Source organism: Theobroma cacao, chromosome 9 (assembly GCF_053813885.1).
Source record: "Theobroma cacao isolate CCN51 chromosome 9, ASM5381388v1, whole genome shotgun sequence".
Classification (NCBI taxonomy): domain Eukaryota; kingdom Viridiplantae; phylum Streptophyta; class Magnoliopsida; order Malvales; family Malvaceae; genus Theobroma; species Theobroma cacao.
The window spans coordinates 44,199,008-44,215,129 of NC_142647.1; the positions used below are offsets into that span (position 1 = coordinate 44,199,008).

Sequence of the window (16,122 nt, forward strand, 5' to 3'; positions counted from 1 at the left end):
GCCGACAACTTCCATTCCCAAGAGGTTTTCCAGAGGCAAGGAAACTGACTTTGAACCTGTCTTTGTTAGTTCCCAGGCAGTCTCCTTGGCTAATCTAACAGCCTCTTTTCTTTCATGTTAGGCTTTCTCTTCTTCTATATATATTTGCCCCAAAAAAAAATCTATGCTCTTTCTCGCTGTATAAGTCTGTTCAGCTATCAGATGTCGCCATGGATGAAATTTTGTTAGCAATTAGCAGTCAAGTTTTATTTTTAATTTATTTTATCCTATTTTCATAATCATTCATTCAGATTTCATTTGGTTTGTTTTTTTGGATATTTGATTTTTTTTCTTTTACTTTTTTGCATTTATCTTTTTTCTATAAAGCAAAATATTTAAAATATTAAAAAAACTAATGTAAGAACTTTGATTGACTCAAAAATTATTACAAAATCTTTCAAAATATACATAGTAAAGTAATATTTGATTAAAAATTTGTTGCACAGATAAAATGTAACACGCATTTGAACATAATTGTTTTATATAAACAATTCTAGAAAATTTATAAAAGATTTGGAAAGACAAAAAAAGAAGAAACAAGCTAATAATTGCAAAATTTATGTATCTGAGTATTTGACTTATTGATTAGCACATGATCTCTTTATGTTAAAGTAAGGTTTAAATTCCCCTTCTCTCACTTCTAAAAAAAAATTCAAAATTTGTTTTCAATATATTTCTACTGACTTCCACCAATATCCCTCATCACGTCTAATAGTTAACTAAAAACTAAAATTTGAAAAAACATGTTTATATGTAAAAGAAAAAAACTTCTCTCTAGAACTTTTCTTAAAGTTTTTTTTAAATTTTGTTTTCTTAAAAAATTATTTTTTAAAAAAACTTCTCAAAATCCTTGTTTGACCTAACTTTTACTTTTAAAAAGTTAAAAAGTTTAAAAAAAAAATCAGGCCAAACAAATATTAAGCCCTTTTTACTATATGTTTTTGGGGTTCCTAATATGTTTTTCCTTACCTATTCTTAATAATTAGCGTTTTTCAAGGATTTTATAAATGTGAATCTGATTTGCTTGGGGAAGAAAGATTTGGAATGATAACTTCAGAATGCATATAGCTAAGTCGGTCAAGAATGCTCCCATTTCTAGTGGCAATAAAGATATATGCAATTATATGTCTGGCTTCCACGGTCTCGCTTACGAAGAAAATAACAACCATGACACATCTAACTCTGAAAATATAATTAACATTATGTTATACATTTATTTTGCCTATATTAGGATAATTATTATAATTAATTACTGATTTAATTCTCATATCCACAAATCCTTTTTCAAAGATGAAGCCACAGTTGTGTCTGTGGAGGAAAATTTTGTTTTAACAGAATAACTTGTAGCCAAGGCAACAACTTTCCTAGTAGAATATTGCTTAAGGTTAAAGCCTAACAGTAATTAACTAAGCATAACATATGCAAAAAAGAACATGAGATGTTAAGCTAAAATTATTCCCTTACCTCCAACTATTTTGAGTATATGGTAAAAAGAACATAAAAATAGCCACATATACAAGGAGGATAAAAAAAGAAATTTTGATTAAATCAATGATCATGTTCCTTCCTTAATAAATGAATAAATCGCAATTTTAATTCTCCGCTACTATATATTTAAAAGTATACTACGTGATATAGAAAAAAAAAAAAAAAAAGGTACAAGTAAAATCTTAAGTTCAAGTCAAAGTACTTTCTCTCGTACTCAAGGAAGAGAGACAAATACTCAAACTTGCAAATGATGTTAATGTCACAAGTCTACATTTTCAACTCAAAAAATATTTCTATCAGTTGAAGAAAGACATTTATTTATAAATTTAAAATTCAACTCATCTCTTATTTATGTAAATATATAACATTGACACAAGATCCATATATATGGAAATGTATCAATTGGTTCACTTTAAAAGCAGTAATGCAAATAAATTCCATCAATTTCATAATTTTAGTAGCAAATAACATTGGGAATTGGAATTGTCATGAACACAAATTGGTTGCTGTTTCACTAGGGTGTAGTGGAAATATACTATCCCTCAACTCAAGTTTGGTTTAATAATTTTATCTTTCTTCTCTCTCTTTTTTTTTTATGACATATCAAGGAAGATCAAAGTGGAGACATTTGAACCTTAGACCTTTACTTTCAATGGAAGGTCAATTTCCAAGCATATATGTGCATTTTCACAGTTATTCATATCCTTTTGAAAGAGCTAAAGGTCACTCACATTGACATTCCTCTTGAAGCAATTATATATTCTTTCTGTCATAAGCTTCAAAACCAAAACTAGATATATGGAACAGAATTTATTCTTGGATGATGAAAAGTGGTGGCAATCTCGGTCTTATCTCAAATTATATTTTCATAGAGCTATACATAGAGACTTCAAAACAAAGGTTATTGCATCCCTCTAGAGCTTGAATTTGAAAGGAAGAGAGCTCTAATATGAGGATCAGAGCCTTGTCTCATAGCCACGAATGACTTGCCTACTCGTTCTGGTGAAGTGGGTATTCTGATATAAGATTACCTTTAAAGGTCTTGTCAGCTCCCATGCAGGCAAGCCAGTCTTGGCTAACTTGACAGGCCCTTTTCTCCATGCTAGGCCTTCTCTTCTTTTGTATATGAGCCATCTACAGCATTCACCTTGTGTCAGATAAATGTAGAAGAATGCAACATATCATGCTTCAAATTTGTAAGATAAATATTAGGAGAATCCATTCATTTCTTTCTCATGGTTATTTAATGTTTAATCTGGACCAAACTATGGACCCCTGGACCATGATACTTTGCCTTTCTTCATCAGCAAGGATCGTGCCAAGTTCTTTGAATCAACTACCCCCTGCATATCAATTCAGAGGACAAATTCTGGCATGGCTGGATTCCACTTACAGTGTTTTAATTGAAATTTTAAGCAGAATCCTATCAATTTTTCGAACTCATATCCAGATGCACAATCTTCCAACTTATCAAAATTTTTCTTCATCCTTATCATTAAATGCTTCTTTTGATATGATGGAAAATTATGATTTATTGACAGTATATACTCTTTAGAATTTCTCAAATCTAAATCCAAAGTTTTCTATTGATATTCCATATTGATGCTTTATTTCGATAAAAAGAAAAAGAAAAACGGGGTTTCTTTCTCCTTTGCGATATTGCAGTTTCTTTGATTCAATCCAGATTTGTTTCTTGGTTGTTTTCCTGACATTTGAATATCCTGATTTTAGGCTCATAAATGAAAATTTTCATAAAATCCACAATAAATATTTAAATATTAGTAAATAAGTAACGGTAGCCATTCTATTCCTTTTAAGCATCGCCTGACTTCTTGCTTCTCTGCTTCATTGTAAGTAAGTATCCCTTGAATAGATATGGCCCAAAATGGTGCTGCTGGTAACAATGGCGGTGGGGCTGGGGCTGCTACCAATAATACGGTTGAGGCGCCACAACCAAATTCAGTCAAGGAGCAACTACCCGGAATTCAGTACTGCATTAACAGTCCTCCTCCATGGCGTCTGTAAACTATTCTCATATCTAATTATTTTCTATATGCGCACTCTACTCTTACCCATTCTTTTTTATTATACTTTAACAGTCATTTCCATTTAGTGCTTTTAACATCATTATCTTTAACTTTTTTTTTCATATTGTTTCTTCACTCTCTACTGGCTTCTTGTGTTTTAGCTTTTGTTTTTAGGACACTGCCTGACTTTCATGCATGCAACGTTCCGTTTCATTCTTTTTTAGAGCCAAACATAGGATTTAGTCAACTGACTTTTGAATCATTGAGCTTCTTCTTGGTTTTTGTATTCAATATTTTGTTGAAATGTGGAAGTTCATTTGTATGCAGCTGAAGCAATTGTATTGGGTTTCCAGCATTATCTACTCACTCTTGGCATCAATGTTTTGATTCCTAGCATAATTGTTCCTCAAATGGGCGGTGGGAATGTGAAGATTTAACAAGTTATGTATCTTGATGCTTCTTCTGTTTTTTCCTTTATACACTGTGCAAGTAGCTAAATCTCTTTCTTTTTTTCCACTGTTTTAACACAGGCTGAGAAGGCAACAGTGACGCAGAACTTACTTTTTGTTTCAGGATTAAGCACATTTTTTCAGTCATTGTTTGGAACCCAACTTCCCACATTGTGGGTTCATATGCTTATTTCGTTCCTGTAACTTCTATAATCCAAGCAAGCAGGTACAATTCTTATTCAGATCCATATGAGGTTAACTGCTCATGTTAACGCTTTTGTAAAATTTCTTTTTCAACTATATCATCTTAAAGTGCAGCTAGTTCTTTACCTCACTTTAGAAATCTTGAAAATTTTCTTTTAATTGTATCATTTTAGAGAGGTTTGTTGGGACAATGAGAGGAATACAAGGTGCACTCATTGTTGCTGCATGTTTCTAAAGTACAATTGGATTTTTAGGATTGTGGACAAGTGTTGTGAGGTGAGTTCTTGAAAGTATTTTGATTTCTATTATGGTTGGGTATCCTGACTACTTTACTTTCTTCTTCAGGCTCCTTAGTCCTTTATCTGTTGTTCCGTATGTGACTTTTACTGGGCTTGGACTTCATCATCTCGGCTTCCCCATGGTAAATTTTTGTGTATCCTTCATTGTTGCTCTCAGTTATTAGTAATAATTGCTGTGCTTATGCCATTTCTTGCTAAATGATTAGTTGATTCTTTTCTTTTCCCTAGTTAAGGTTGCAAAATGTGTTGAAGTTGGCCTTACAGGGATCATTATCATGGCTTTCATTTCACAGGTAAGTTACATGTTCGCTTTTTAAAAAGCAATTTGTCAAGAGTAAAATGGAAAGCAGAGTTTTTGCCTGTTTAAGGAATAGAAAGCTTTAAAAAAACCCTCTTCTCAAGCACCAATTTTCTTGTTTAGAGCAAAGCACACCCATTTTTCTGTTTAGAGAAAACATGAAGCATGGTTAACCCTATACTTATGTGGGAGTTGTGTACCTTAAGCTTCAGTTGACCAAATAATCTGAAATGTCTGTGATATGTTGCTGCTGATAAGTCCTTCCTCTTAATTTCTATCGTGTGTTTCATGCTTTTGCAGTATCTTCCTTGTTATATAGAATCAAAGCAGCCCATCTTTGACAGATTTGTAGTCCTGATTTCAGTTGCAATTACATGGTTATTTGCTCAACTTCTAACTTCAACCACTGTGTACAAACACAAACCTGAGAACACTCAGATTAGCTGTCGCACTGATCCTGCTGGATTCATTAGCACAGCTCCTTGGTGGGACTATGAGAACTGGTACAAATTTTAACATGTAAATGATTAAAGATACTCATATGTAATATATTTATCATTTTGTTTCCTATAAATGGTGCATTATTTTGCAACATAAGGTCTTATTCCCATATTTTTTTTCCTTCACTGCAGGATATATATTCCTTGTCCCTTTCAATGGGGAAGCCCCACCTTTAATGCTGGAGAAGCCTTTGTAATCATGGCTCCTGCTTTTGTATCTCTTTCTGAGGTTTGATCCTTGACAAACTTTCAAACTCTCACTTGGATTTTAGCCTTTACGGAATCAATTCCTCTTAGTTTCAAAGCCAAAAGTAGGTAGGGATACGTTAAACTATCAAGGATAATGGTCTTACTCTGACGTTATATCATCTAAATATGTATATAACTTCATTTGTCTACATCTGAATCAGGAATTTGTTAAATGCAGTTCAATTTGATAGCACTATTGGACAGTTTTATCTAATATTTGTATAGACTTTTGAAAACATAAAGCTATAGAATTTGATCTCAAGGGGGGAAAAAATATAGCAGTAGAATTATTGGTATCTTTAGATTCCGTTAATCATCTTGTTATTTGCAGTCAACTGGTACATTCTTTGCAGCTGCAAGATATGGAAGTGCCCCTCCCGTTCCACCTTCTGTTATTAGCCGTGGTACTGGCTGGCTGGTAGGATTTGTTTCTTAGAAGTCTAAGTGAACAATACCTTGACACTAGTCTCAGTTCTAGATTGTCCTATATTTTACAGTTAATTAATGCAGTTTTCCCTCATTTTTAGGGAGTAGGGGTTTTGCCCAATGGCTTGCTTAGTTCTGTTACTGGGACTACTGCATCAGTGTATTAAACTTGAAACTTAGTTATTAAACATATATTGAGTTTTGGATCATTACAAGGATATCTGCCAGCCTGAACTATACTTTGCTCTTTGCAGTGAAAATGTAGGCCTGTTGGCAATGACAAGAGTTGGAAGCCGTAGAGTGATTCAAGTATCAGATGGGTTCATGATTTTCTTCTCTGCATTTGGTAGGCCAGTAATTCAAGACTAACTCAATGTTGTTTGTCGATTTTGTTTCAAAATTTTATTAATCTATAAAAGTTGAAAGTGCATTCCATGTCAAAAACAGGAGCTCAAAGTACTTTTTCCATTTCTTCTTTCTTCCATTGATGCTGCCACTGATTACTTATCTGTGGCTATCTTATGTCCTTTACCACGAAAATTTGGAGCTTTTTTTGCTTCTGTACCACAGCCCATTGTAGCAGCTTCATGCTGTGTTCTCTTTGGCTGTGTCTCTTCTGCTGGTCTTAGCTTTCTCCAATTCTGTAACCTCAACAGTTTCAAAACAAAATTCATATTAGGCTTCTCTTTCTTCATGGGTTTATCAGTTCCAAACTACTTCAGAAAATATTATCACGGTGGTTTGAGATTGGCTCACCATGCTGGTTGAGTAAGATTCCTGGACTAATTTTCATCAAGCCTGAATTTACTTTCCATTTCTCTACTTGAATAAATCAATTCACTTTCTGTTTATTAGCTCTTAACATATTTGTTCTTCTTTTTTATTGAATTGCAGTTCAGTGACATAGTGCTTGTGATCTTCATGTCTCATACAACAGTTGCTGCTTTGGTTGCTTTGTTCTTTGATTCAACACTTTCTCGAGAAAATGATGAAACCAAATAGGACAGTGGCTTGAAGTGGTGGGAGAAGTTTAGCTCATACAAATCAGATGTTAGGAATGATGAATTCTATGCACTACCCTGCAGGCTCAACAAGCTTTTCCCAGCTCTTTAGTACACTTGAAACTAAACGGCATCTTCTTAAACTTCATTTGAAGGAGAAAAGGATAAACTGTTGTTAGTTTTGCAGTAATCATTCTTTGCTTTCCAGTTCCTTTTTAAGTGTTAAAGTTGAATTTATTTTCCAAATCTTCATTTTCCTCCTGCCCCGATATTCAAATTCTGAGTTCGAAAATATATCAAAACCAAAAGAACAACAAAAAAAAAAAAATCAAATTCAAAAGAGTAAGAAGAGTCAACAGTGAGCTTAATCCAATCACTGATTGCCTTAAATTGATCATGTAAGCATAGCTAATTAACCTTAACAAATTGACATATCAAAGGTTGGCCTTTTGCCTAGTGGTTCTTGTACAGAAAAATAATGTGTTACCAACTTATAAGATTTGGATTCCATCACAAACCGGCAGCAAAGAGTTGCTATCCACCATAGAACATGATTCATGTCTACACTAGGCATACAAAGAAAGCAAAGATCAGAAAAGAGAAAAAGATGCAACAATTGAACATATGTAATCTGCATTTTTCTTTTTTAACTCCATTCTTGCCCATGCAAGATTTTTTACTGTACCTAGAAGGAAAGAAGAATTTATTCCTACAAGGATTCAACTAAAGGTAGAACCAAAATGGAAAGGCAGAGATTTTGGATTAAAATGTGATTTGTAAAGCTAAGTGATGAATTCATCAACTTGTGCACTCTAAGGCCTCCTTTTTCTGTCAACAACCATATCCATCCAATTGAAAATTTGAAGTGTCATTTCTTAAAATAAAATAAAGTAGTCAATATTAGACAAAGATGTTGCTTTTTCATTTGACTTTATGTTTATTCTATGAAAAGATTTCATGAACATTTTCCTTCAATAAGAATTCTCCATTGAAGATTGAGAAGAACATATTCCATTGTACGGGTAGCAAGAGGATCTAAAATTAGATGCTAACATTATAAGGCTTATCAGCACTAGTACTGTTCCTTTAAAGCTCTATATACACCAAGTACCGTCTTCCCCTTGGTGCATAAAACTGAGAAGGAAAGAGGTCTTACATGAAGTAAAGAGTCATGCTTGGTAGCCAAGGATGACTTGCCTGCACCTTTCCCCAGGGATTCAAGTAAATGGCTAAGAAACCTGAAACTCCTTTCAGGTTGCCAGGCAGTCACCTAGGCTAACCTAGCAGGTTCTTTTCCCTCGTGTTAGACCTTCTCTTCTTTGTCATTAGTTATCTATATATAAATCTATGCTACCACATAACATGGCAAGTAAATGTGATCTGCATGATATTTTGGTTTGGTAATTTGATTGAAATGTCAAGTTTTAATGTGTCTCTGGCTGCATCCAATGTTCAGATCATGAGGCCTTTGGATCATAAGCCCCGTTCATCTCCTTCTTTTATCGTTTGTTCTATCTTTCATTGTTCTTTTCCGTCCCCATCTCCTTCTTGTTGCCTTTCTTTCTCTCATTGACTCTCACTGTTGCTGACTTGCTTCATTGTTGCCGCTACCAGACCTTACGGTCCTTAACTGCCACGGCTTCGAACGCCAAGGGATCTTTTTCCTTGTTTATTCTTTCATTTCCTTCGATACCCATTTTTAATACTTCACTTGAGTTGCCGAATAGCAAGAATTTCATCGGAGTCGAAGTGGAGGTTCTCGAGTCTGAGAACCTTTGAGAGATTGGGGGGGACCAAACTTTTGAGGTGGTTGCTAGTCTTACAACCACACTGAGTCAACTGGGTTGTCTATTGTGTTTTTGGATTTAAAATAAAAAATGACTTAGTTACAAAATTATTTTCACTTTTATTGATGAGATTGAATATCTTTTTCATCCTTAATTTGTTCATTGCAGTTGTTGCATGACCTTATGGGATTTTGAGTAGTTAGAATAGAACTTGGAACTTTGAATAATCGTTAACAATGGACGAAATGGAGAGAAAGTGAGGAAACCTGATCAAAGTGCGTATATGGATAACTTCAATTAGTGTTTGGTTGTCGAGAATGTGAATGAAAATGAAGAGAAAATGAGGAAATAGATAAAGAAAAAAAAATGGAGAACAATTTCATATTAGAGAGAGAATTGTTGCCACAACACCAAATATACTGACTGGCAAATGTTAATTTCCATTAACATCCATATATACACATGTTTAAATAAAAGAATTATAGAATGAAAAAAAAGAAATTTAAAAGAATTATTAGAGAAATTAAGGGACAAATTATGTAATTAATTAATTTCATCCAAACTTTGGTTTGCTCATATGATAGGAAAGAATCAACTCCGACCGAAGCATGTCTGCCTTTGCCTTCTTGTCACTCTTTTGCTTCTCTTAAATCTTGTGTTCCTCTTCATATTGGAAGCCGTCTTCACACTAACTTGACCCAACACCTTTCCACAAGTTGAACACGATCTGCAATCAAATCACATACAGTAACTTAAATACGATGACATTTCTCTCTCTCTCTTTAAAATAACAGGAAAGAAAAAGAGAAAGATCAATAATTCATTTTGCAAATTGGTCGAGGAACAAGTGAAAAAATTATACAGTACACAGAAAGATGAGATTACTTACATGAAGCCGCCGTCGAGAGCCAACCTGCAAAAATTCAGGCAGTGAGAGCACCAACCATGTACCATCCTTTTGCCGTAATCTGTATCAAAGCCTAGAAAGTGGGGACTCAGAAATTTTCCTTGACAAGAGTAGACCAGAAGAAAACAAAGGGCCTTTTGTTTTGCTTTCAATGTTAGGGTTTTATGGAGGTGTGATTTTCTTGGGAAGCAAGAATCCAAGGGAAGACCGGCAGGGCATTGATGTTTTTAAGAGACTTGGGCTGTCTGTCTTATTGACTTGGTTGGACTTATTCTCGAACCTTTTTTAACTAGTGAGTTGAATAAGTTGGCTACAAATTAATCGATAGGAGATGCCTTTGCTGTTAAGGGAACATGTACTAATACAGTTGGAACTTGGAAGTGTGAAGATTAAGCAAGGTACGACTAAATATTGGCACAAGTTTGGGCCTATTGAGGAAGTTGGACTATTTCTATATCCAGAAGGCAAAAACCGAATACTCTTCCAGGTCTAGTCGTCCTCATTCCTCACCATCTTCTTGTTTTTAACTCTGGCAGAATTCTTTCCTTACAAAATTTAAAAAAAAAAAAAAAAGAACAGCCACAGCAAATTGGCGAAGGTATTATTCATTAATATATTAACATTTGGACACCCAAAAAGTAATACAGTATTGACGAAATTGAAATATTGCAAAAAGATGAAATGTTTATGGGCAACCTTCCTGACTCACTCTGACAGAATATGCAGTGGGATCTACTCTAGCATACGCATACCCACATTCTGCCTCCAGGATCCGCCGCTTTACTGAAGAATCCAATTTAACCACACGACAGACTTATTAGCATGACTAGTATTTCTGGTCCATCCATCCTTACCATCTTGAGCAAAACAGAGGCTAAACCTAACTAGAAAATTGATTTTTCTAGCCGGTCCTCAAACTGCCTGACTACTCAACCAACAATGCAATCTCGCCCAATCCAAGTTCAATGTCCCATTTCTAACGAGCCCATCTTCTCAATCCACAAGAAGAGCAACAGAAGACACAAAAAAAAGTTGACTTAGTTAAGATTAACAGCTTTCCACCTCGAAATGGCAAAATTTGTTAGTGACGCTGTAAACGGATCACCAGGGCCATGTCTTGCCCTTCACCTACTTCCAACAATTGGCAGACATTTAGAATAAACCCACAAATTTACAACATTCTATTTTACTCCTCTTACAAGGTTGGCAGTGCTTCTGTTTCTGCCTCTGCTTCAGTTTTTTTTTTCCTTTGTTTTGACATCATCGCTTCTTTTTTTTTTTAATTTCTTTTTGGTGCTGGGGAAACCAACCAATCAGGTGTTCAAATCGGCCATCGAACAAGTATATTATCACACCAATTTACAAGACAACAATCTTGAGATCAGGTTCTTTGCCTGACCCTCCTGCCACTGGTATCACCATCTGAAAGTTGTGCCCACACACTCCGAGATTTTCCACCACTGCTACGATCCTCATCACAACCTGCAACTGTCTTCAGGAGCTCTGACTGAAGTGAAGGGCAGTTCTCTTTTAGGTATTCAAAGCCATCTGTACGCATGACAGCTGCAACAAGACCACCCATTAGGGATTGAGATAGCAAATATATGCACAAGAAAACTTTCATTCTTGATTTTAACCTTTCCAACTATCTACTATCCTCCTGAAAAGGAAGATAGTCTATAAATATTCCAAGGTTAAAGTCAGAAGAATATCTAAGAACAAGCTAAAAGATGTTAATAAACTCCAACAAGAATAAGCTCCACCCATAATTACTTAAGAGAAGAAAGATTTTAGAAATTTCTCTGAAGTACATACTATAACAGCTAAATCCACAGTTGCTTCCAAAACCAAGCTAGTTTCATTCAATCATGCATGAATAATAATAAGCTCGCACATGAAAACTGCAGCCTCAGCACGTGGCTGAATCTCTACAGTAACTATTTTCCAACCCACGACTTTAATTGAGCATAGGTTCTCACACACACTAAGTGGCCTATGAAAAGGAATAGCACACAAGTGTCACAACATGAAACATGGGCCTGTTCCCCCCATGCCCTTACACGTTCATTGCTAAACACACATACAACAGTAATTACATATACAAGGGGGACAAGTAACTTTTGAAGGTTGAGGATTTCAAAAATTACAGTAAGCAATGAATTGGCACATGAGATAGAAAAGCAAGGAAGATTCAAATAATCCTCTCATTGCATTCAAGCTTTGGGAGAGGTGAAAAAGGTCACAACTTCGTCTGAATTTTCATCTCACAGAAAGGGCAAGAAATAACACAGGAGGGTGTTGAATGTTACATCCCCTGAATGGGATCGGAAAGAATGATCTCGACAACTGCAAAACATTTTGGTTCTTATCCCCAAGTTTCTTCCAGCCAAACACAACACAATTATATATATATATATATATATATTGACAAAGCACCGGTAAACCACCCTATATTTTTAAAAAATAAAAATAAATACTTTATACTCATGCTACTTGAGTGACAACAATGTTAAAATAATGACATAGCAGGAAAACCATATGCAATCACAGTTTTAGTGAAGGCACTGAACATTCAAATGACTCTGGAATATGTACCAGAATAATTCTCAGGGCTTAAATTGAAACACTGGACATCTGTGTTAGGTCTAACCTGAAAGGTAAAGTTGAAACAATGATGAGAATTTCTGTATCTTTTATTCCGACTAACATGTAAGATGAAAAATTTTGCCAAAAGGATTAGTTTGCCTCACATCCCAGTTTTACAGGCCACTTTGACCACTCAAAAAGTCTTAAGAGAAGTAAATTTATGGAATTTATAAGTATGTTTTTAGTCTTAATAAGGTCAGCATAAATTCTACCATACATGGACTAGTTAATTTCCCTAGGGTATGTGCAATTCTGTGAACATGGGTGCTTCCCCCAATACCTAGCTCCTTCCAAGGTATGACAGCATAACAGTCCATACAGTCTAATAAGACAGCAGTGCAGAAAAGCATAACTCCATGTTATCGAAAGCATAGGACTAAACCATTAAACAAACACCCACGTATGCAGTGTGCACAAACACAAAATAATATACTTTGAACCAAAATAAAGGACACTAATCTCCCATCCCACCTGATCACGTGTTAATATCCAAACTTCTTCCATCATATCCCATGAAACAAAAGGATTCAGTTAATAATTTACAGAAAGACAATTAAAATATATCAAAAATTTACCCAGTCATTTTAGTGACCCAAGCTCCTTAATATAAATAATTATCAAACCGTTGAATTATCAATTCTCACAGTGCCTATCAATGGTTACAGTTGGGCTCATCTAACCATGCATAAGAACTTAGAGCAAACCTCAGCTATGGATCATTTTCCTCCAAACCTAAATCAGTGCCTGGCTCTAACTGTCTATTAGAATTCAAATTATCAATGAATTTGATTCTTTGTCTCATTACACCAATAGGAAGCATATACAACTAAGCAGCCTTTAATTTTCAATAAACAAACCTAGAATATGACTTGATTATTTTATCAAGGTTCAGATAAACGACCAGACATATGCATCAAGTTGCATCATTTTAGAGTAAATAAACAATGCTGAATACTATTGCTTAGATTTGTTGTTACACCAAATCCTCACTTCATTCACCTCATCATGCAGTAGAAGGATCACCTCCAGACAATCATAATATGTTATCATAATTATGCAGCAAAAGCATTATCCATGCATTAACGGAAGAAAGATGAACATAAAGTTCTGAAAGAGATATTCACATTGCAGATAAATATCATGATCAAATAAGTAACAGTTCTATTTTTCAAAAACTACTATATTCACAACACTTTAAATCTTATTGATGAGAAAATATGGAAGTATATGTCAAAAGAAAATATATAAAGTGGAAGAAGGTTTTAGACCTGCTAGGTTTTCAGCAGCAAATCTGAGACAAACAGCTTTTAACTCCGAAGCATGATATTGGTCAGCCAAAGCTAGAATTTTGGCAACAGAATTGACAGATATATTCTTGCAGAGATGGGATTCACACATTAATTTCAGTCTCTCCAGACCATACCTATCTGCTGCCGCTAACAATTTTGCTATTAGTGTTTCAGATATTGATGACACAGAGGAGAAGGTAGACCCAACACTCTCCACATCTTCTGAAAGAGTGTCTCTGTATATAAAGTGCAACAAGGCCTGTTTGACACATAAAAGAAAAGCAGAAATAATGATTATAATACAATCACAGGAACAACAGTCAGATCTAAGCCCTTAAAGGAAAGGCAGAAAAAGGATGTGAATGTTTTCACCTTAAAAACCTTCGGATCAAAATTGGTGATGACTATCTCTTGCTTTTCTTCATCCATCCCATCAAAAAATTCTGATCGAAAAACAGGGGATCGAGCAGCTAATACCAACTTATGAGCATGAAATTTTTCCCCAGCCACATCAAATGTAATATCTGAACCTTCCATATTTTCCAGCAGCATACCAAAATGTGCTCCTATATTAGACTCTGGCACCTGAATTGAGTGTAATCGTGAACAATCTATTGCTGAAACGACAACTCCAACAGTACAATTTATTTTCAAGCAATCATCCTTGAGGTAATCTGATGTTTCAAGTAAAGCTCGTCTGAAAAAACGCTTGTACCCCCTAGATTAATGAGAACAGAGGAGAAAGAATAATTACTTAAGTCAGGTAAACAGCAACATGGACAATAAGTAGACTATTAACAGATTCCATTCAATTAGCCATAGAGCAGGCCTTCCCAAGATCAATACTATAATCAAATAAGTAGAAACTCAAACACTGCAGACACAGACACCCGAAGGTACACGTGAACAACATTTCAAAATACACAAATTCTTCCATAACAAAACACTTTATTCCTACCAAAGCAATATCTCACCTTGTTTACACGACAATTTATGTTTTATATTGAAATTAAAAGCTGATAAACAAAAGTCTTCGATCATAAGTCCAGCTGAAACCTCATAAAGCATCATTAGCATATGATATGTGCATAGAGAGAGACACATAAACATGTTAACACTAATATAGTTCCCACAACCAATATTCTTACTTCTCCTGATGGCAAAGGAATATCATTTGGTCCTCTTTCCAAACAAGAGGTACAAAGAGATCCACCAACATTCAAGATATTTCTTTTCTATAATTTTTTTGGAGACAGTCACATTACTTCAAAAGTATGAAGGGGTAACACAACAACGACCAAATTAGGCTCCGTTCTGTTGTTGTTTCCGCTACTGGCTTTTCCGTGCATTAAAATTAAAATTGTAATCTTTTGGGATAACAAAATGCAACGTTACATTCTAATCATTCATTATTTTGCTTTCCACCAATCGCTTTTTGCGCAGACTGTATTCATTCAAATTCCAAATATTTTATCATTAATAAAATAAAAAAATTAAAACAAAAAAAAGAACAAGGATAAGGGGAAGAAACCTACCACATACTACCACGATATTTGAGGGAATAAGGCCCACTCTCAAGGGACCGATCGAAATGGCTATGAACCTTATGCTTGCCTTTACCGCTCTGATCCACAAGCGTAAGCTCGAAAAGCGCCCTAACATCGGTGCCTTCGCTAGCCAATGCAATGAAAACGGAGACATAAGTGGAATTATCTTCTGGGTTTTTACCGTCGGGGTAGAAGTAAATAGCCCACTGGTAGCCGCCCACAGTGAAATTGTCGCTGGCAATGTGCTTCCCCACGCCAATCCCTTTGGCTAAGCTGTATCCCTGGATCACCAACCGGTGCGACCCGTTAACCGTCTCCGTCACCGACCGTGAGCTGGTTGGAGAAACCAGTGGGCTTTGCTCAACTTCTGCCGTCGCCGTCGGCGATGTTGCGCGGTTTGTCATTGGGGTATTTCAATGGTTTAGGGTTTTGGATTGGATAGATTCATCGAATTGAGGAAGAATTCGAGTGGAAGGCTCAAGAATCGTAGGCTTTTTCTATCTCTGGATTTTATTTTGTTTTTCTATAATAAGTAGAATGGAAAAGGAACGGCGATGGTATGAAATTCATATGTATTTATGGATCCTCCTTGTCTTGTTGTCTGCATAACTTTAAATTTACAATTTTGACCAAGCCCTTTAAAGAAAAATATATTCTCACCTCCATAATGTCATTTCTTTTTCTAAAGTATTTAATTTAATTTGTTTTACATATATCTTTTGTGGTGAGTAATTTTTTCTTTTGTAGTAAGTGATTATTTTTTATTTTTAGAGTGAAAATATGTTAGTAGCTCTTGAGATTTTATTCTAAAAAATAAAATAATTTTAATCTTTTAGTTATTTTTTTTTTACATATTATTTCAAAATCAAAAATCATTTGTACGACATATTATTTGAAACGAAAATATTACATCATTTGTCACTAAAATTATTTAACTTTTTAAAATAAAATTTCAAGAGTTAATAG

The 16,122-nt window shown here is 34.9% G+C and overlaps 1 protein-coding gene and 1 pseudogene across 1 annotated transcript; one reads left to right on the forward strand and one right to left on the reverse strand.

Annotated features, from left to right (window-relative positions):
- The first annotated feature begins 3,402 nt into the window (after window positions 1-3,402).
- LOC18590130 (putative nucleobase-ascorbate transporter 10) lies at window positions 3,403-7,092 on the forward strand (annotated as a pseudogene).
- A 3,171-nt stretch (window positions 7,093-10,263) lies between these two features.
- On the reverse strand, window positions 10,264-15,740 carry BPM5 (BTB-POZ and MATH domain 5). The gene is made up of 4 exons (XM_007015474.3): window positions 15,145-15,740; window positions 13,982-14,327; window positions 13,589-13,868; window positions 10,264-11,237 (listed from the first exon to the last, which is right to left on the reverse strand). Exons 1-4 carry the CDS (start codon window positions 15,558-15,560, stop codon window positions 11,056-11,058), a joined length of 1,224 nt encoding a protein of 407 aa, XP_007015536.1. The 5' UTR covers window positions 15,561-15,740; the 3' UTR covers window positions 10,264-11,055.
- Between the last annotated feature and the right edge of the window lie 382 nt (window positions 15,741-16,122).